Below are 21360 nucleotides of genomic sequence, written 5' to 3' on the forward strand. Positions count from 1 at the left end.
CCTATTACTTTTGGAAATCTGGCTATGCTGTAAAAACACATCTGCGTTTGAAGTACAGACTGAGGTGTTTGCGGAAGATTAATATATTGGCATCGTGAAGCAGCTATGGCACTGCTGGCTCTATGTACAATTCGGGAAGTTGTAGACTGACTCACACCAGCCCCAGCGTAATCTGCAGCGCTGAACTGGTCACCACCAGTAGCGTAAAATCTTAGTGCTAGTAGCAGCTGATTTATGGGCGATACCGCGTTATTCCTAAAATGGGAGAAAAGTAACTTCAATGTAATTTTAATTTTCTTAATTTTATGAAGAAATGTAACGATACATAGCCAACCACGATGCCTGTCAATACGATCGTTAGTATGCATGTACAGTGAATCAATTTAATATTGGGCCAGTGTCGCACTACCACTTTGTACGTCTTTATTTGACATTTGAAGAAAACATATACAAGAAATTGAAGCTCAGAACATTATTCCAATTTAGACAACACAAACTCACTTCGTAAAGAAGACGAATTGTTACTTGAAGAAATAAAACGACTCTCTCAAAAAATGACCTAATATATATGCACACAATTTAATATTGGGCCAGAGAAATTAAACGTTTCCTCTACTGCACAAAAATCTGATCCCTGGTATTTAGTTTGGTTCCCTTTCTGTCTAATGACGGCCCTCAACCGTTGCGGCAATTCTCAATTATTTTCTTGGTATAATTTGAGTCAATAAGTGCCCATTCTTCCTGCAGTCTCTTTTTCAGCTAACATTTTGACTTTATTGCTGTTTATCGCAGTCCCCTTTTCAGTTCTTGCCAACAATTTTCGATTGGGTTTAAGTCTGAACTTTGGAGAGGTGTGTCTATTACTTTCAGGCAGTTATATAACAACCACATCCTGTTCTTTCCAGCTTTATGTTTTGGGTCGTTGTTCTGGTATAACTTAAAAGTGTCTCTAATACTCAACTTTTCAGCACTGTTATGAAGATTGCTCTTCAGAAGATTCAGATAGTCATTTTGATTCATTTTAACCTCGATGAAGGCCATCTCCCCCACCCCAGCTGAAGATATGCACCTCAGATCATCACATGTTTAACTGTAGGCTGTAAGTTCTTAGTTTTTAGTTCGTCATTTAATCTGCGCCATACAGTTATTCTATTATCAGAACCAAAAACATTTACCTTACTTTCATCCGCAAAAAGCACATCTTTCCACCAGTTTTTATCCTTATTAACATATTCTTTTGCGAATTGAACTATTGAACTCTCTTCCTTCTATTCACTTCACTTATGTATGGCTTTCTTCTGGCAGCTCTGCCATTGTACCCTGCTTTCCTAATTACACAACACACTATTTCTGGATTTACTTTCTTATTAAACTTGTCCAACAATTCGGAAGCAAGTTTTGGTTCACTTATTCTTGGGTTAGTTTTAACCATTCTTAGTATGAACCGTTCTTCACGATTAGTTAATTTCTTTAGTTGACCTGTTTGTGGTACTTTCTATTCTATCTACTTTTTGGTATAGTCTTAAAATATTTCCAACATTACTCTTGGGCAAATTTAGCGAATTGCCTATTTGTCTTCGACTTTTACTTCTTGCACCATGGTATATAATCATTTGTCGCTGCTCAAATGTAATGTTGAGTCCTCTTCGCCCCATGCCACTCTTGTTAACTTCTGTATGTCCACACAGCACAGAGATCACATCTGAGAGTACATCTGACTCCACCTGAGACTGAACTGAATACCTTGATTGGACAATAACACTGAATGGCCCAATATTAAATTGACGTACTGTTACGGTATTTCGAGGAATTAATGCAAATAATGCCTCCTTATGATTGAAATATTTTTACCATGTCATAGTGACTATAGTACAATAATGCAGTTTTATTACTTTTAATTGTACAATATATTTATATCCATGTATTTTACAATACATTTATTTTAATGCAAAATGTGATTCCGCACATACAGTAAGGATAACATTGGCCCAATATTAAATTGATTCACTGTATATGCGTGTGTGTATTAATAGCACTAACTTATAGGTATATAAATTAGGTAACTACAGAGAGAGGAAGCGAAAAGTTACCGCACTATACAGAAGACGTCGGGGAACAGATTGCCCGCAATCCATTGCTCGACTCACCGGTCAGCTGTAGCAGTGCGGACGGGCCAGGCGTTCAGTTTTATTACGGTAGGCCTAAAATTCCAAATGGTGGGACAGCGGGAAGCGTATGGAGTGTTTAGTTGACGAGTGGAGTGTTTATTGAGTGCACGTTATTACGTAGTGTTGCATTACTACACTTGTTATTGAACATTATTTGTGTTCGCTGTCGGTATAGTGACGTATAGTATTGTACAACGAATATTTCTAGTTGAGACATTTCTCCTAAAAAACAAATCTTATGACTGTACTGTTCGCAAATTTCTACATCAGTTTCGTGACGCTGCAATGCTTTCGAGACAATATATAACCAAGTTATTCAGAAAATGGCGAGAAACTAATAATTTAGGCCTACAGTAATGAAACTGAATGCTCAGCCCGCACGCCCTGCTACAGCTGATCGGTGAGTCGAGCAATGGATTGCTGTTCCCAGACGTCCCCTGTAAAGTGCGGTAATTTTTTGCTGCCTCTCTCTGGTATAAACAATACGTATTGTAGAGTATATAGCTTACCTATTTGTTGTAAATTCCAGGTTATGTTCTATCATTGATAAGACTGATAAAGCTGAAGTTTTAGATAATCTAAAATGTGTTACAAAATCTGAATCATCGTAGTCCTGAAAGTATGTAGCGCGTTCTTTTAGCCACCTGGACGTCGTCTTTTGTACTCTTGGCCATATTCCTCATCATTGTCATTTTCCCTTTCATCAATTAAATATTCCAGTCGTCTACGCGCCATCTTGTTATTACGATTATCTCAGTTTTTCCTATTTTATCGACCAACATTTCTCCGGTAAAATTTCAAACCGAGATAATTTTGTTGGTGAATACAAATGTAGCTAGGTATTATCTAAGTTTTTGTAGCTAAAAACTGAGATAAAATTTTTCCGACGTTCGTGAATACGGGCCTTAGACCCAAATATTTTCCTAAGCACCTTATTCTCAAACATCCTTAACCTATTATGCAAATCTAGTCTTTCAGGTAAAGCTCCCAGTAAAGCAGATTTGAATAATTGCAAGGGAAAAATTGTTCCGAGGCCGGGTATCGATCCCGGGACCTCTGGTTGAACGTACCAGCGCTCTACCAACTGAGCTACCCGGGAACTCCACCCGACACCGTCTTAACTTTTCCCTTTATATCCACACAACTCGCGTGGGCTGACGAAACGCCAGAGACCCACATCGAGTGCAGACAATCTCTGTGTGACTTGGAATTGTGGTTGTGTGCATAATATATACGTCACTGTCTACGTTAACAGAAAACCACAATTTCAAGTCACACAGAGATTGTGTGCACTCGTTGTGGGTCTCTGGCGTTTCGTCAGCCCACGCGAGTTGTGTGGATATAAAGGGAAAAGTTGAGACGGTGTCGGGTGGAGTTCCCGGGTAGCTCAGTTGGTAGAGCGCTGGTACGTTCAACCAGAGGTCCTGGGATCGATACCCGGCCCCGAAACAATTTTTCCCTTGAAATTATTCAAATCTGTATACAGGGAGCTTTACCTGAAAGACTAGATTTGCATAATATATACGTCACTGTGTACGTTAACAGAAAACCACAATTTCAAGTCACACAGAGATTGTGTGCACTCGATGTGGGTCTCTGGCGTTTCGTCAGCCCACGCGAGTTGTATGGATATAAAGGGAAAAGTTGAGACGGTGTCGGGTGGAGTTCCCGGGTAGCTCAGTTGGTAGAGCGCTGGTACGTTCAACCAGAGGTGCCGGGATCGATAACAGGCCCCAGAACAATTTTTCCCTTGAAATTATTCATCCTTAACCTATGTTCCTCTCTCAAAGTGAGAGTCCAAGTTTCACAACCATAAAGAACAATTGATAAGATAACTGTTTTATAAATTCTAACTTTCAGATTTTTTGACAGCAGACTGAATGATAAGAGCTTCTCAAACGAATAATAACAGGCATTTATTCTGTGTTTAATTTTCCCCCGAGTATCATTTATATTTGTTACTGTTGTTCCCAGGTATTTGAATTTTTCCACCACTTCAGAAGAAAAATTTCCAATTTTTATATTTCCATGTCGTACAATATTCTCGTCACGACATATAATCGTATAATTTGTCTTTTCGAGATTTACTTCCAAACCTATCGCTTTACTTGCTTCAAGTAAAATTTCCGTGTTTTCCCTAATTGTTTGTGGATTTTCTCCTAACATATACACGTCATCCGCATAGACAAGAAGCTGATGTAACCCGTTCAATTCCAAATCCTCTCTGTTATCCTGGACTTTCCTAATGGCATACTCTAGAGAAAAGTTAAAAAGTAAAGGTGATAGTGCATCTCCTTGCTTTGACCCACAGTGAACTGGAAACGCATCTCACAGAAACTGACCTATACGGACTCTGCTGTACGTTTCTCTGAGACACATTTTAATTAATCGAACTAGTTTCTTGGGAATACCAAATTCAATAAGAATATCATATAAAACTTGTCTCTTAATAGAGTCATATGCCTTTTTGAAATCTATGAATAACTTTACGTCAAATCTGCACGATAATATTTGCAGAATCACACAGTATCGCTCGATAAGGTCTTCATTTATTTCTATTGTTTTAGCGCTTTGGGTCGAATTTTACAAAATCTTCTAGCCGTATTGCTATCATTAGTGGTCCCACATATAAGCTTCATTCTATCAAACAGAATATCCATTTTACTTTGGAATTTTTCTCTAATTATTTTCATCCTGGATTCGCAATTCGATTTGTCAGTTTCACCCGTAATCTCTAATCTGTAGGCGATATGTAGAGGGTATTCGAAACAACGAATCTTGGCGTAAAGTGTACAGAGACAAACTGTAAGTGGTGTCCGCAATGTTTGTGTCTTTCGTGTCTTGGTCCTTATTTAAATCTTTGGGTACTACACCCCAAATATAGTATTTCTTAGAAATGTTATTCTCTGTTAGGATACGCATCTCTGTTGGTTACAGAACATAGATTTAATGTTCTGTCTCTTCTCTGATTAACTGTGACGTTTCTTTCTGGAAGAGGATTTTAATGGATATGCAAAATCTCGTAGAAGATGGCCGAAGATTTTGTTACACGATTCCTTTTACAGGCTCACTTGTATGTATTTGAAGAGAAACTAATGAAATTGAGAATACATTTTCATTAACACCTTTCTCCCTTCCTTCCTGCTCAAATTTTTGCTTGTATCTGATATGGCCCGAACTAACGACGTACCCCACTTGCAATTTACAGTTAATTCAAAATTACGTTCTGCCACAACATGACTGAAAATATCTCACTGCACACTAACAATACATTGCGAAGAATGATCCAGTTGGTCCTGCTAAAGTTGATTCTGCAGAGAAGTAAATTTCTTCCGCACTAAGGTCTCCTAGTAAACTCTGAACTTATATTTTGTTTGCTCCTACTGCTGTTTTTAAATACTGAAAAGTTTCCTTGGATAACCGCTACTCGGCCGCGGTATCGCATCCTCAGACACGGAAACAAAAGAATTGCATATTTTGTCCGGAAAACTAAAGGAATCGATTAAGCAGTCAGCATTACGTTTTATGATTTTTTTCTAACTTCTATGGCACATGCCAGTGCAGTGATGAGATGAGAGTGACGTGAAAGGTTATCAGCAGACTTCGGACCCGATAGAGCAGTTCAGTGGGAAATCCCCATAACGGCGTACTGAGTATAGTGGTAAAGCGTACAGTGGGTGGGGGTACTGTAGAATGAATGCCAACAAATACGAAAGGAAAACGCTCTGGGTTTGAAGGTTCTGACGAATAATTTGGTTTTGATACAAACCTATTTTCAAACTGTGTCTGAAACTATTACACGGTTAGAAAAGTCAGAGCAAGAGATGCCGGAAGCCCTCAAATTAATTTAGAAAATGATGCAGAGAATTAATGAGACACCAAGTACACCGGTTACTGAACGTGTGAAACAGAAGTGGAAATCAATGTTATATAAAAATAACGGATATGGAACATTGTGTAACATAAACAGCAAATTAGTGGACATAGAGTCATCCGAGAATAAAGGACTGTCTCTTAGAGACTGCAATGATGTTAGGTTTTTTCGTTTTGCTCCTATCACGTCATGCGACGTAGAGCGCCGCTTTCTACAGTACAAACTGTGTTTGGCAGATAACCGAAAAAGATTTACGTTTGAGACACTGAAAAAGTATCTTGTAGTACATTGCAATTCGGTACTGCAACTGCACTTCCTAAAGACGACCAATAGGATAAATGAAGAAATTAAAATTGCTACATGTTTATTTCCACCATTAACACTGTGTATAGTTAAACACAAATGCTTATAAAAGACAGGAGAATAAATGTTTTTCGCATTCTTTTGACATTGTCATTGTGTAATGTGTATTTACTTTCAGAATGTACATGTGTGTGTTTCCCCATACTACCGTACTCTACTCTAAATAGCAACGTTGTTACCTCAACACATCTCTACCTTTCACTACCTGCATCGAGTCAACAACCTATAGTACAAGCACAGTAAACTTATTTTATCGGGTCCCAAGTCTCGAAGCCTGGTTATCAGTATCAATGTGAAACTTATGTAGGGCCCATACATATGTGTAATAGAAAATTAGGTTCACTTATTAATTAGGTTATTTTATGCATTATTATTCATGTAATTATTGTGTATTATTTGTATTGTGACTTTTAATTCAAACAATAATGTAACTTTTATTGTCAACAATAATAATTTCTATAACTGAATTTAAACACTCCCGCCAACAATGGGTTTTCCACTCCACACAACAACACATTATTCGTTATTGCACTCCACAGTCGACAATGACAATTCACTTGGATTATTGAGAACAACAATGTACTGCTAATCTTAACTAATGTTCACAAAGCACTATTCACAAAACAGAACTGACATTTCTCTGTTCACAGTTCGTTGCCTTGGCTAGTTCTTCTAGCTCATTCAATCAAGTTCACAGTATATCGAACCCAAGACTTCCAGAGATAGTCCACTGCACTCGAACTCAAGACTTCCGGAGACAGTCCACTGCACTCGAACTCAAGACTTCCAACTGCGTTGCTTCCGCCTCGACGCTGCTCAAGTGCACTCGCGTATCGAACCCTAGACTCCTGAGCGCTGCTGACTCACAAGTTGAGCTCGCTGCCCAATACTAACAACTGGCTGGCTCCTTCTTCGCGTCTCCTATTTATCACTAAACCATAGTTTCCAGGGGCCTGTTTCTCAGAAATACTAGTTTAGTAGTTCACCAGTTACTGGTTACCAGAGTATATTTCACCAGCTCTAGTAGATTCTGTTTCTCAAACTATTTTACCAGTCTAGTAACTTGTGACAATTTTTCACTAGTCACATGACCTCTTTCACTAGTCAGCTGATTGAGTTCATTTGTTTATAGTCATTGATAGGTATTGTTATTTGAGGTTAGAAGGCTATTTTTTTTTATTTGTTTTAAATTCTCTTTTCGGTTAAAATTCCATCAATTGAAAGCAAATTGACTATACTGAATATGATTCATGAATCGAAGGATATAATATTCGATGCTTTTTCAAGCATAATAAGAAAAAATTATAAAGTAATCGAATGGACAAAAAATGTTGTATGTGTGAGGCTATGGAACTGATACCTCAGAACAAAGATTATGCATACGTTAGGGACACTTACTGGCCCAACATTAAGAAAGCAACTTTGACGAGTACCAATTCAAGTTCACAGTATCATCACAGTCTAGTATATACAGTCACGAAGCTTGAGTTGTGAGGATGCTAGGAACAATAGACTGAGTCGGTACTATTTCGCATTGTTATGTAATGAGGCGATATTAGCCGACCCTAGTGGTTAGCAACTGTCTATGGATGCATATTTACTACGTATTGAGCTTCGTGACCGTATATACTAGACTGTGGTATCACAATATAAATATATTATATAGTTAGTGGGTCTACTGCCGACATCAATGCCACTTATAACTTGATGAAAAATTCGCTATTTTTTTTTTTTTCAGTTTTACATTTAATCTATTCATAAATTAGTGTCGTTTTATATTTAATTTGTAGGCTAAAGTTGACAATACCAGAAGAACTGGCAGTGGAGGAGGAAAACCAGCAAAATTCACTGCAGTTGATGAATTGGTATTAGATTATTAGTAAAATATTCTGCATGTGTTGCTGGTCTAGGACAGAAAGACCAGATGGCATTGGAAAATAATCAACATCCCAATTTGAAGAGCAATTTGTATTTGAAGCCTTGCTGATAATGCATGACTTCTATTGTTATGTCTTGTTATAGCAGGTTCCACTACATTTAACAACTCTTCAAGCTTTTCAAAATTCAAATTATGGTTTATTTAACGATGCTCGCAACTGCAGAGGTTATATCAGCGTCGCCGGTGTGCCGGAATTTTGTCCCGCAGGAGTTCTTTTACATGCCAGTAAATCTACTGACATGAGCCTGTCGCATTCAAACACACTTAAATGCCATCGACGTAGCTCTGGATCTAACCAGCAACCTCGAGCATAGAAGGCCAGCGCTATACCAAGTACGCTACCGAGACTGACTCCAAGCTTTTCAGTACTTTACCTAAACCGTTCATTATATTTAAATAAATGCTCCCGTAAAGGAACAATAATTGTTCTTTCTCGATATAGTTTTAGCTCTTCTCACAACAACTTCATCACTTCAATCGGAATCACTAAACCACATGTATTAAAAACATAAATACAATATTTTGTTTTGATTATCTGAGAAAGGTTGTCACTGGTAACTGATAACATAGAAATCACCAGTCTTTAGAGTCTTGTAGGAATATTCCTGTTGAATACTAGTGTAATCAACTAGATTAGCATTTTGAGAAACAGAATCACTTACGAACTGGTGAAATCGACCAATATTACTAGTCTGTGAACTGGTAACTATTATTTTACCCTTGTAGTTTCTAGAAACACAGACTTGTAAAATAAACTAATATTACTACTGTACAGACTAGTATTACTAGCCCATGAGCTTTGAGAAACAGGCCCCAGAAAGTACTGTTTCCAGTGTCTTCCACCTGTTACTCGCAGCTTCTGTTTCCGCACGATTATGTTCGGGAGGTTTCGTCCCCCCCTTCACCTCGCACAGCGAAGCACCTGCAGCTTTGCCTCCCCCATGCTTCGCGCCACACCGCACCTCCCCTTGCCCTCTCGGCATGCAGACGTTCCCCTTACGTCCGTCCCCTCCAGACCCGCGCGGCTGCAGCCTCCTTCGCCGCGCCGCCCGTCTTCTCGCGCGCCCCGTCCTCTGTGGGACGCGTGATCGACTCCCGGCTGTCACAGTATTGTGTATTATTTTTATTGTGTGTAATTAAGTTACCACTGCCACAGGGTGTTTGCCCACTTGTAGTGTAAATAAATACATACAAACATTAACTAGAATTACACATAGAAAAATCTCCGATAACGTTTTTAATTTTATTTTGAATATCACTGGGAATATCTTTTAATCCTAATGGTACTATAACATTATTTAAAAGTTCATAATTCCGTGATTCAGCAGTAGTGCGACACCAAACTCCAAAAAGTTGCCGGTCACTTCTCTGGAAAGTCTACAAGGCCCGGTTGTAGCTTCAGTGAATGATAAGCTCTATTCCAGTTTGAAGAAAAACCCAGGATTCAAAACAATCAGCGCTAAGTGAAGGTAGAACTGAAGTCTTTGAAATTGAGATTTGTGCAAGTTTAAATCTGCATCCATTACTTCATGTAAAGTTGAACGATCATTTAGTCAGTACAAAGCCATGTTACGCGATAACAGGAGAAGTTTTCTACTAAGTATTTGACAATTTGAAACATAGCTATGTTTGTTCCTTATTTTATGGGGATCGTAATTCGGAAAATTAACAGCAATATGTAATTTTCAATTTTTGAGTTATTTACATACATCTCCAGATTATTATACCTAATTGTAGTATTGTATCCATAATATGCTATGTGTTAAGACAGCAACATATTTCAAGAAAATGTAGGGAAATTCTGATATTATGATGTTACAAATTTTTTTGGTATTTTAATGGCTTTATTACATATTTCAAGACTTCTAAGTACATATATATATGTACATATTTTACTGATCTTTAGTACGTAACTCTCCGGGCCTTGTTAATAAGCAATGTTCTGTATATTGGAAATGATGTCGGGATCTGTTGAAACCGAAATTCTTTCTGAAGTTGTTAAAGCCAAACAAGCTGAAAATAAGTTGTTGCCAATTAAATAAATATAAGTATAAATAAACAAACGACATATTTTTTTTTGTCCTAGGGCTTATACAAATTATTTTAGGCCCGCAAAGGTATAGTGGATTGTATTACATATATACTATGCATGGAGAAATTGAACAATTATGGAAGAGTGCGTCATAATGAAATTGATAACTTGCTAAAGACATTTTCTCAACCTTTTCCTGCAGGTTATATAAGGACACGGTTCACCGCTGACGTCAATTTGTCAGTTGCTTTATCTTTGTTCTGCTCAATTGAGCATGTTTCCTGACTTATGACCAATTAATTAATTTTAGGCAGCTATATATAGGCCTACAGGCTCTCCTCGTTGTCACAATACGTCCGTTTCACAATGACGACAAGCATCAGGATTCTCGTGTTCGTAGCTGTCTTCTGTGTAGGACTACAGCACGTGGCAGACTCAGGTATGTAGCCCGCAAGTAAGTGTACTGTAGATCAATCCCCAATACGCGTTGCACGACATCTGGAAAAACGCGGACATTCTTCTTCGCCGAAGTTCACGTTTCGCAACCGTGCTGTAGGGCTTAATTTCAACTGTCTTGAGCATTCTTTTAATTCACCGCAATCAATTATTATTATTATTATTATTATTATTATTATTATTATTATTATTACTTATGACATTATTTGCAACAAACAATTAGAAAACTAATATGCAAATATAACATTCAAATTGAGTAATGACAATTTTAAATCCTGTGTGGTGTACGTTGTAACAGCCAACCAGTAATTTTCAAGGAAATATGATATGAAGTAATAAAACTCGAATATATTATAGAGACATTATACGCATAATTTTTTTAAGAATTTCTCTAATTTGTAAGTTTAGTATTTTAAACATCTTTATAAATGAAGGTCATGGGCCAATAAGACAAGTCACAGTTATGTTTAAATTGAGGTATTTGTATTTAAATGTGGAGAGAAATTTCCCGCACCATTTGTGAAAACAGTGTCATGATTCCTCAACAGATAGCAATCAATAAGTTTTTCTATTGTCCGATAGATTTTTTGTCAGTTTCTGTGAAAGCACCATAGAGTTAGATGAATATAGGTTAGTATAATATAGAGAGCGCGTACAGCTGCCCAGAAGGCTGCTAAGGGGTATCAACATCGAAACACGGGCGAGTCACGTGACTTTGGGACGACCGCAGCCGATTTCTGTTGACTGACAAAGGCGCGTAAAGATTTTTTATAGGAAATACATTATTTTTTCTATCTAGCACAAGTAGAAATATTACGTTGTTCCTATTATACCTACGTATAAAGAAGTTCACTGATTGTCTAAACTCCCGCTATTCGTCCCATATTATTATTTATACTTAATACCCAGACACTTGGCCCGCTGTATCATTATAAAGGAGAGGAACAAATTGAACAACAGTTATGCGTGTTTCATATAATAATAATAATAATAATAATAATAATATCTAATATATGAGTCGCCTAGAATCAAACTGTACTTTATAAAAGAATCTGATTTTTCAGGAAAGACGAAAAACTAGTGCAGTTAGACTTCAAACGGTGATTTTACTAATAAAATTAAGACAGATAAATTGCAGTTTGACTCCAAACGAGCAGTTTATCACATTCCCTGGAAAATTCTGCACTGAAACATATCTTAAACCCATATTTCATAATTTGGAGAAAGTGGAGTTTGATTCTAAGCGAATCATATACACTATAATGAAACTAGTACCTACTTCAAAGACCTATTCTTAATACCTTGTGAAATGAAAAATATTTTTCATTACTCTACTTAATCATTATTGTAACGCGACGAGACTTCTACACAATTATGTAATATTTTAGTTGTAACTTTCTTATATGTTATTCTGTTGTTTAGTTTAATAATTTTCTTTTTTATAAACAATAAACCATTTTCTGAAATTTTGAGTGACCTTCACATTCATTTTTATATTGGTATGGACTTTTACTTTGAGAGAGTATGTCACGTTATTAAGTCAGTACTGATCATTTTTAATGTGTAAAAGAGCCAATTACTACGTTTAGCCAAAGGAGAAATGACTGTAAAAAATCGCTGAGGACGAATACTGAAGGAACGAAATGAAGAGCTAACTCAACTCATTAAGAGGAATATATTAAAATACAAATGTCGCGAAGTTCATTATTCTCGACTAGACTCCTGTCGTTCTTACCTCCCACCAGAACTAAATATTAAGTTAATGTGGAGAAGATAGTGTAATGAAAATGTTCGCCATGGCTATTTTCCCTGTTCCCTCTCAAAATAGAAATTAGTTTTCTACAAACATTTTAATCTTGACTTTGGAAATCCTCGCTCGTTTACCTGTTCTGTATGTGCCGAGTTCTTGATGAGAATTAAATCAACTTCTAATTTAGAAGAAAAGAACAAAGTCAGAACTGAACATAGTCTCCATAAGCTGAAGTCAAATAAGTTTTTTTCAAATAATGAAGGAGACAAAAGAATATGAAATAAATATCTGTACTATTTATTCCTTTTCCAATCTAAAATTTATTGCAAAATAAAAAGAGGCAATAATATGACAAGCCACAAAATAATTGTCACTTATCTATAAAAATATCTATCGATAAACACGACATATGCCTTTTAATTTCAACTGAAGCAAAATACATGAAATAATGGTTAAAATAATAATTCTAAAGTAAAATTGATAATTACAGAATTTTTCCAATCATAAAAATGGTTATATCTCAAAACATGCAATATGTGGCTTGTCTTGTTATTGCCCCAACTCTTCAAATAATCACAACATCATGCTTGCAATCTTATCTGCTCGTCCTTCAATGATGCTAATGCAATATACATCTACGTAAAGAGAAAATTTGTTGAATACTTGATGGAAGACACTGCCAACTTTGTCGTTAGAAAATAACTGTATGTACAGCCACTCAATACAACTTCTCATAAAAGGTAAGAGTATGTATTAAATCGCAATTTTTCTTGTTCCAGCACACACCGGCACATCGCAAATGATTGACCAGTCTTCTTCATCTCTCGCGCAATTGAGGAGACCAAGGCGTGAAGTTTACCGGGAAATTAAGAAGGTGAGGGAGAAGATAGACCTACATTATCTTATTGCAATAATAAATTCACTTCTTTAGCTTTATCTCAAAGACTATTTTCCCATTCATGTTTTACTACTACTGTCACTGCTACTGCTACCTAGAAATGAATATAAAGTAATTATTACATAATTAAAATAGGACATTTGATCAAGATGACATTCGTGTTTGATAGAAGGATAAATCGTTATATTATATTATATTATATTATATTATATTATATTATATTATATTATATTATATTATATTGGCGGCCGGGTAGCTCAGTTGGTAGAGCAGCTGGCTACGGACTGGAAGGTCCGGGGTTCGATCCCAGGTGGCGACAGGATTTTTTCTCGTTGCCAAACTTTCAGAACGGCCCCGAGGTTCACTCAGCCTCCTATAAAAATTGAGTACCGGGTCTTTCCCGGGGGTAAAAGGCGGCCAGAGCGTGGTGCCGACCACATCACCTCATTCTAGTGCCGAGGTCATGGAAAGCATGGGGCTTTACCTCCATGCCCCCCAAGTGACTTCATGGCATGTTACGGGGATATCTTTACCTTTTATATTATATTATATTATATTATATTATATTATATTATATTATATTATACTATATTATATTATCTGACATAATTAGGAACATTAAATTCAGACGTTTGAGATGGCCAGGGCATGTAGCACGTATGGGCGAATCCAGAAATGCATATAAAGTGTTAGTTGGGAGGCCGGAGGGAAAAGGACCATTAGGGAGGCCGAGACGTAGATGGGAAGATAATATTAAAATGGATTTGAGGGAGGTGGGATATGATGCTAGAGAATGGATTAATTTTGCTCAGGATAGGGACCAATGGCGGGCTTATGTAAGGGCGCCAATGAACTTCCGGGTTCCTTAAAAGTCAGTAAGTAAGTATTATTATTATATTATATTATATTATATTATATTATATTATATTATATTATATATTATATTATATTATATTATATTTTACGCTCGACCATGCCAAAATGTAGTAATTATACACCTGGTAGCAGTCCTTTAATGCATGTCATTAAAGTACGCCTATTCATTATAGTTCAGGTGTTCAGCCAATGACAAATCACCTTTGTACCGTTATAAAACCGCAAGTATCGATTATTCTCGGATATGCAATCGAAAGACAATTAGCGAAAAGTCACGGAGGCTGGAAATCCAATACTGTCGCAGAAGGTTATGTTCTGTTACTATAATAATTAGCGTTAATTGTAAATAATATTCAAATAAAATCAATTTGCCATCTCGTTTTTCAATTCTAAATCAATTTCCAGGTTATATCAGACTAATGTTCATCTTATTCTCTGTCAAAGTCAATGACATTCGACCTCGGAAAAAATCAATACTTTCGCGTCTGCGCACATCTCACAATTCAGTTCAGTTCGCACATAACCATAAGAAGACCTAATTTTGAATAATTTCAAGTTAGAAATATGGTCGAGCATAAAAAGTCGTATGAAACTTGCCTATAATGGTAATTAAGACGCTAGTATGAAAATTATGAAACTCGCTTGCGCTCGTTTCATAAACAAACATACTTGCGTCTTAATTGCTACCATTATAGGCTCGTTGCATAATGTACTAATATTGTATTGTATCGTATCGTATCATATCATATATCATATCATATCACATCATATATCATATCATATCATATCATATATCATATCATATCATATATCATATCATATCATATATCACATCATATCATATCATATCATATTATATAATATTATATATTACTTAAAAAGTGTGCTGATAACGTACGTACGTAAGTAAGTTTTTAATTTGTTGTGGGAGCTCTTGAATCTCAGGAGGAACAACTTTTACAACAGCGCAACATAATCTGCTTCGCTCATTACCCAATTTTTTTGCATTGCATTTATTACATATGTATTTTAACACGATTCAATTGAGCATAGTTAAAATTTGAATTATAAAATAATGGATTGCTAAGCTAACGTACTATTACTGCATACTAAATCAATACACTCGCATTGTTCGTTAATTATCTGAGATGAAAATGAATGTGTACATAAACACTATTTTAAGATATACAGGAAACGAATATACAGAATAGCCTATCAAGTTCTCTGTGCATAAGAGCCTATTTTAATCTTACCTGTCCTCGATTCACTCAGAAGTTACTGTAATAACATTATAGCATTATGTCCATATAGAGAAACTACAGTTTCCAATGATGAAATATTCATTAATTATACAAATCGGTTAATTTAGCTTCCGATATTACTTCATACAAACACAGAAACATTCTCTGTAGGCTATGTTTAATAGCTTTCGTTTGTTCTTGTCCAAGGCCCCTTATAGACGAAGTCACTTGTTTTTATTTCATTACAGCCCGTTAGGTGGCATTGTTATTTTAATTTTAAAACACATTTATCTCATTAAATATCAGTCCCATAACAATTTTGCTTAGAATAAAACTTATCGGAAATCATTTTTAAAGAAACTTTTGTTATGTAATATTTTAATGAACCTTAATAATACGGGAGATATTTCGATTTATTTAATTCAAACCCCCTTATAACCCCCCTTTTAAATATAGTGCTTTGAATGTCATATAGCCTAAAATCTAAGTTACAACGAACGTAATTTATATTCCAGTTTTCATATAAATCGGTCCAGCCATTATCGCGTGAAAAGGTAACAAACATCCAGACACACAGACCGACAGACAGACAGACAGACAGACAGACATACATACATACATACATACATACATACATACATACATACATACAAAAAAAATTTCAAAAAAAAAGTTTTTCGGTTTCAGGATGGTTAAATATATATGTTAACACTAATTATTTTTGGAAAACCGAAAATTACCAGAAAAATTTTGCTTACAGATTTATTATTAGTATAGGTTATTATTATTATTATTATTATTATTATTATTATTATTATTATTATTATTATTTGAACAGAGCATAGGTTATTATGACACTAAGAACAAGAAACCGTGGTTTGATGAAGATTGTTGCATGGTAGTAGAAAGAAGGAAACAGGCAAAATTGAAATTCTTACAGGATTCAGTTGAGGCGAATAGAGATAATTATTTCAATAAAAGACGGGAAGCAAGTCGTACACTTAGGAATAAAAAGAGAGGTTACTTGAAGGAAAAACTGAATGAGGTAGAAACAAACAGTAAGAATAAAAACATTCGAGATTTATATAAGGGTATAAAGGAATTTAAGAACGGATATCAGCCAAGGGTAAACGTGATCAAGGATGAGAATGGTGACTTGCTTGCAGACTCTTCATCAATCCTAAACAGATGGAAAAACTATTTTGCGCAACTACTAAATGTACATAGGCCAAATAGAAATGATCGGGACGAAATTGAAATACAAACTGCTGAGCCACTTTCTGAAGTCGAAATTGCGATAGCAACTCTGAAAAATTATAAGTCTCCAGGTATCGATCAAATTCCAGCAGAATTAATACAAGAGGGTGGAAGTGCATTATCTAGCGAAATTTATAAACCTGTACTTGCTATTTGGGAAAAGGAAATTGTACCAGATCAATGGAAGGAGTCCATAATCGTACCTATCTTTAAAAAGGGGGACAAGACTAACTGTAGTAACTTTCGAGGAATATCACTTTTGTTGACGTCGTACAATATTTTGTCCAATATTCTTATGAGAAGATTAACTCCATATGTAGATGAAATTATTTGGGATCATCAGTGTGGTTTTAGGCGTAGTAGATCAACTATTGACTAGATATTTTGTATTCGACAGATATTGGAGAAAAAATGGGAGTATAAGGGTAGAGTGCATCAGTTATTCATAGATTTCAAAAAGGCATATGACTCGGTTAAGAGAGAAGTTTTGTATGATATTCTTATTGAATTTGGTATTCCCAAGAAACTAGTACGATTAATTAAAATGTCTCAGTGAAACGTACAGCAGAATTCGTATAGGTCAGTTTCTGTCAGATGCGTTTCCAATTCACTGTGGGCTAAAGTAAGGAGATGCACTATTACCTTTACTTTTTAACTTTGCTCTAGAGTATGCCATTAGGAAAGTCTAGGATAACAGAGAGGGTTTGGAATTGAACGGGTTACATCAGCTGCTTGTCTATGCGGATGACGTGAATATGTTAGGAGAAAATCCACAAACAATTAGGGAAAACACGGGAATTTTATTGGAAGCAAGTAAAGAGATAGGGTTGGAAGTAAATCCCGAAAAGACAAAGTATATGATTATGTCTCGTGACCAGAATATTGTACGAAATGGAAATATAAAAATTGGAAATTTATCTTTTGAAGAGGTGGAGAAGTTCAAATATCTGGGAGCAACAGTAACAAATATAAATAATACTCGGGAGGAAATTAAACACAGAATAAATATGGGAAATGCGTGTTATTATTCGGTTGAGAAGCTTTTATCATCCAGTCTGTTGTCAAAAAATCTGAAAGTTAGAATTTCTAAAACAGTTATATTACCGGTTGTTCTGTATGGTTGTGAAACTTGGACTCTCACTTTGAGAGAGGAACAGAGACTACGGGTGTTTGAGAATAAGATTCTTAGGAAAATATTTGGGGTTAAGAGGGATGAAGTTACAGGAGAATGGAGAAAGTTACATAACACAGAATTGCACGCATTGTATTCTTCACCTGACATAATTAGGAACATTAAATCCAGACGTTTGAGATGGGCAGGGCATGTAGCACGTATGGGCGAATCCAGAAATGCATATTATAGAGTGTTAGTTGGGAGGCCGGAGGGAAAAAGACGTTTAGGGAGGCCGAGACGTAGATGGGAAGATAATATTAAAATGGATTTGAGGTAGGTGGGATATGATGATAGAGAATGGATTAATTTTGCTCAGAATAGGGACCGATGGCGGGCTTATGTGAGGGCGGCAATGAACCTTCGGGTTCCTTAAAGGCCAGTAAGTAGGTATTATTATTATTATTATTATTATTATTATTATTATTATTATTATTATTATTATTACAGAGTTGACCAGTCTCATAGGCTAGTGGTCAGAGCTCCTGACTACAGTTCCTTAAAGGGGAATATTCCTGTATTCGTTCATGGATAGTCATAGGTTTAAGAGCTCTTCTGGCACTTCATAATCATCCTATCATAATATCATCGGGGCAGCTTAACTCCGTCTTCCAGGCGCCCCAACCTCAGAAGTGGGTTACAAATAAGCCATTGCTAGGAGAGACCAGAAATGTCAAATGAAAACCTGGGGGCAAGGGATAAAAGAATTATTATTATAGAATGATTGATACTTGGAATGTGACAAGTCTGTGTAGAAAAGAAGGGGTACCATTAGTAGCAAAAGAACTAGCTAGATGTGCAAACAATAGACTTTGTGGGAGTGGCTAAAAGAGTGAAGAAAGTTACACAACGCAGAACTGCACGCATTGTATTGTTCATGTAACATAATTAGGAGCATTAAATCCAGACGTTTGATATGGGCAGGGCATGCAGCATGTAAGGATGAAACCAGAAATGCATATAGAGCAGCGGTCATCAGAACACTGCATTCTCGGGCTAGCGTTTCTTACCCGCAGATCTCTTACAGCACCAGCGTGCATTTGTGGCCGCTGGCGGGTATGCTTCCTCCTGGACGAGGGTGCACACTGCTTACCCGTAACCAATTTCAACGAGTGCTGACGACCACTGATATAGAGTGTTAGTTGCGAAGCCGGAGAGAAAAAGACCTTTGGGGGGGGGGGGGGCCGAGAATGGCAGAATAATATTAACATTGATTTGAGAGAGATGGGATATGAGGTAGAGACTGGACTGATCTTGCTCAGGATAGAGACCGATGGCAGATTTATGTGAGGGCGGCAATGAACTCCGGGTTCTTTAAAAGCCGTAAGTACACTTAACGACAAAAAGAATGGACCGCGGACAATTTCTAAGCTCCAGATACATACATTGCGCATGCTCGTCTCGTCAAAGCCGTAGTTCACTAGGTAACACATAATTAAACCATTTAAATTTGCTGTATTTTGTTTAAGAGTCTAAAAATATGTTATGAAATCAAATGTAGAGTTGATTCTAGATACATCAGGGCCCTTGAAGTGTGAAATAATAATAACATCGATAAATACAAAATTAACCGAAGCGAATATGAACTGGAAAACCATGTATTATGCCGAAACGATATTAACAGTCTCAGTAGTGTAAGTCGCTGCGACATTGGTCTGTTGAACGAGTGAAGGCTGGTTCACAATAAACCGGCAACGGAAACGACAACGAGAACGAAAACGGAAATAATGCTAAAATAAATGCAATTAAATGGGAGCATTCACAAATAACTATTGTGAATACTCATATTCAAAAACACATATTTTAACATTATTTCCGTTCCCGTTTTCGTTCTCGTTTCTGTTTCCGGTTTATTGTGAACCAGCCTTTAATAGTAGTAGCTCAAGGTTGGAATCTCCCACAATCTTCTTTTTTTAATAACAAATTTGCGATTACATATGTCTCGCAAAGCAATATTTATCTTAGAATATGTCCAAACTCTAATAAATAATAAACCTCCCTCTCTCTTGCAAGCCAACTTGTAAGGTTGACTACATTGTAGACGGACGACTTTCAATGAAGAGACACCACAGCAATGCCTAGAAGTGCGTTGCGTTTACACGAGTGAACCGCGCGATAGAACTTAGCATTTCTATCGACCAAGAGTCGGCCCATTCTTTTTGCCGCTAAGTGTACAGTCAATATTATTTTTACAACTATTATTATTATTATTATTATTATTATTATTATTATTACTACTACACTAAATAATATTATTATTTTTACGCACATCACAAAAGTTTGGAAACATATATTGTGTTATAGTGGTAAACATGTTTAATAACATTCCTCTTTGGTTTTCATATTCATTATTATCATCTCCTTTGACGTTATTGGTATTTTAACCGGTATGGCATAGTTGCGCCCCGCGGTCAATTGGGAGGCCTAGGCATGGCATAATTGCGCCCCGAAGAAATCAGGTAGCAGATGAGACATGGCATAGTTGCGCCCCGATGAGCGTAGTACACACGAAAGTGATTGTCATAATATAAAGAAATTACTTACAAATATTACAGTGATAGCTGCATTGAAATCAGGTAGGACTAGCATATGATCAATTTTGCTATTTAAAATAACACTTTTTTATTGATCACACACAATAAATGAACTGCATTTTTTGTTTGTACATCGATATCTTAACCCTACGGTACAGGGTTTCGAAAATTGAAACTTAGAACCATTATCAATTATTAACTCTTCACCATTTTCACCAAACTTAACATTCATTTTAAATTAACCTCACTATACGCCACAGACGGTGTGAAAATCACTAATAAAATGTCAAGACTGCTAAGGCCCCATATTCCAACGGCTCACTCATTTGAATATGTCAGTTAATAAAGTACTGCCAACTTCATGGTGTTCATTTTAACGGTAGGCTATTGATAATCACTGCATAAACAGTAGAAAAACAGTTAATAAAGTACTGCCAACTTCATGGTGTTCATTTTAACGGTAGGCTATCGATAATCATTGCATAAACAGTAGAAAAACAGTTAATAAAGTACTGCCAACTTCATGGTGTTCATTTTAACGGTAGGCTATCGATAATCATTGCATAAACAGTAGAAAAACAGTTAATAAAATACTGCCAACTTCATGGTGTTCATTTTAACGGTAGGCTATCGATAATCATTGCATAAACAGTAGAAAAACAGTTAATAAAGTACTGCCAACTTCATGGTGTTCATTTTAACGGTAGGCTATCGATAATCATTGCATAAACAGTAGAAAAACAGTTAATAAAGTACTCCCAACTTCATGGTGTTCATTTTAACGGTAGGCTATCGATAATC

The 21360-nt window shown here is 36.3% G+C and overlaps 1 protein-coding gene across 3 annotated transcripts in view; it reads left to right on the plus strand.

Moving 5' to 3' along the window:
* Positions 1–10729: 10729 nt before the first annotated feature.
* The window catches only part of LOC138696975 (uncharacterized), a 49539-nt gene continuing 38908 nt past the window's right edge, over positions 10730–21360 (plus strand). For all 3 annotated transcript variants that reach the window (XM_069822522.1, XM_069822520.1, XM_069822521.1), the window contains exons 1-2: positions 10730–10815; positions 13362–13456. In XM_069822522.1, coding sequence (XP_069678623.1) covers positions 10743–10815; positions 13362–13456 — 168 coding nt within the window. In that variant the 5' untranslated portion in view covers positions 10730–10742. The remainder of the gene's footprint in view (positions 10816–13361; positions 13457–21360) is intronic.

This window comes from Periplaneta americana, chromosome 3, assembly GCF_040183065.1.
Source record: "Periplaneta americana isolate PAMFEO1 chromosome 3, P.americana_PAMFEO1_priV1, whole genome shotgun sequence".
Taxonomy (NCBI): domain Eukaryota; kingdom Metazoa; phylum Arthropoda; class Insecta; order Blattodea; family Blattidae; genus Periplaneta; species Periplaneta americana.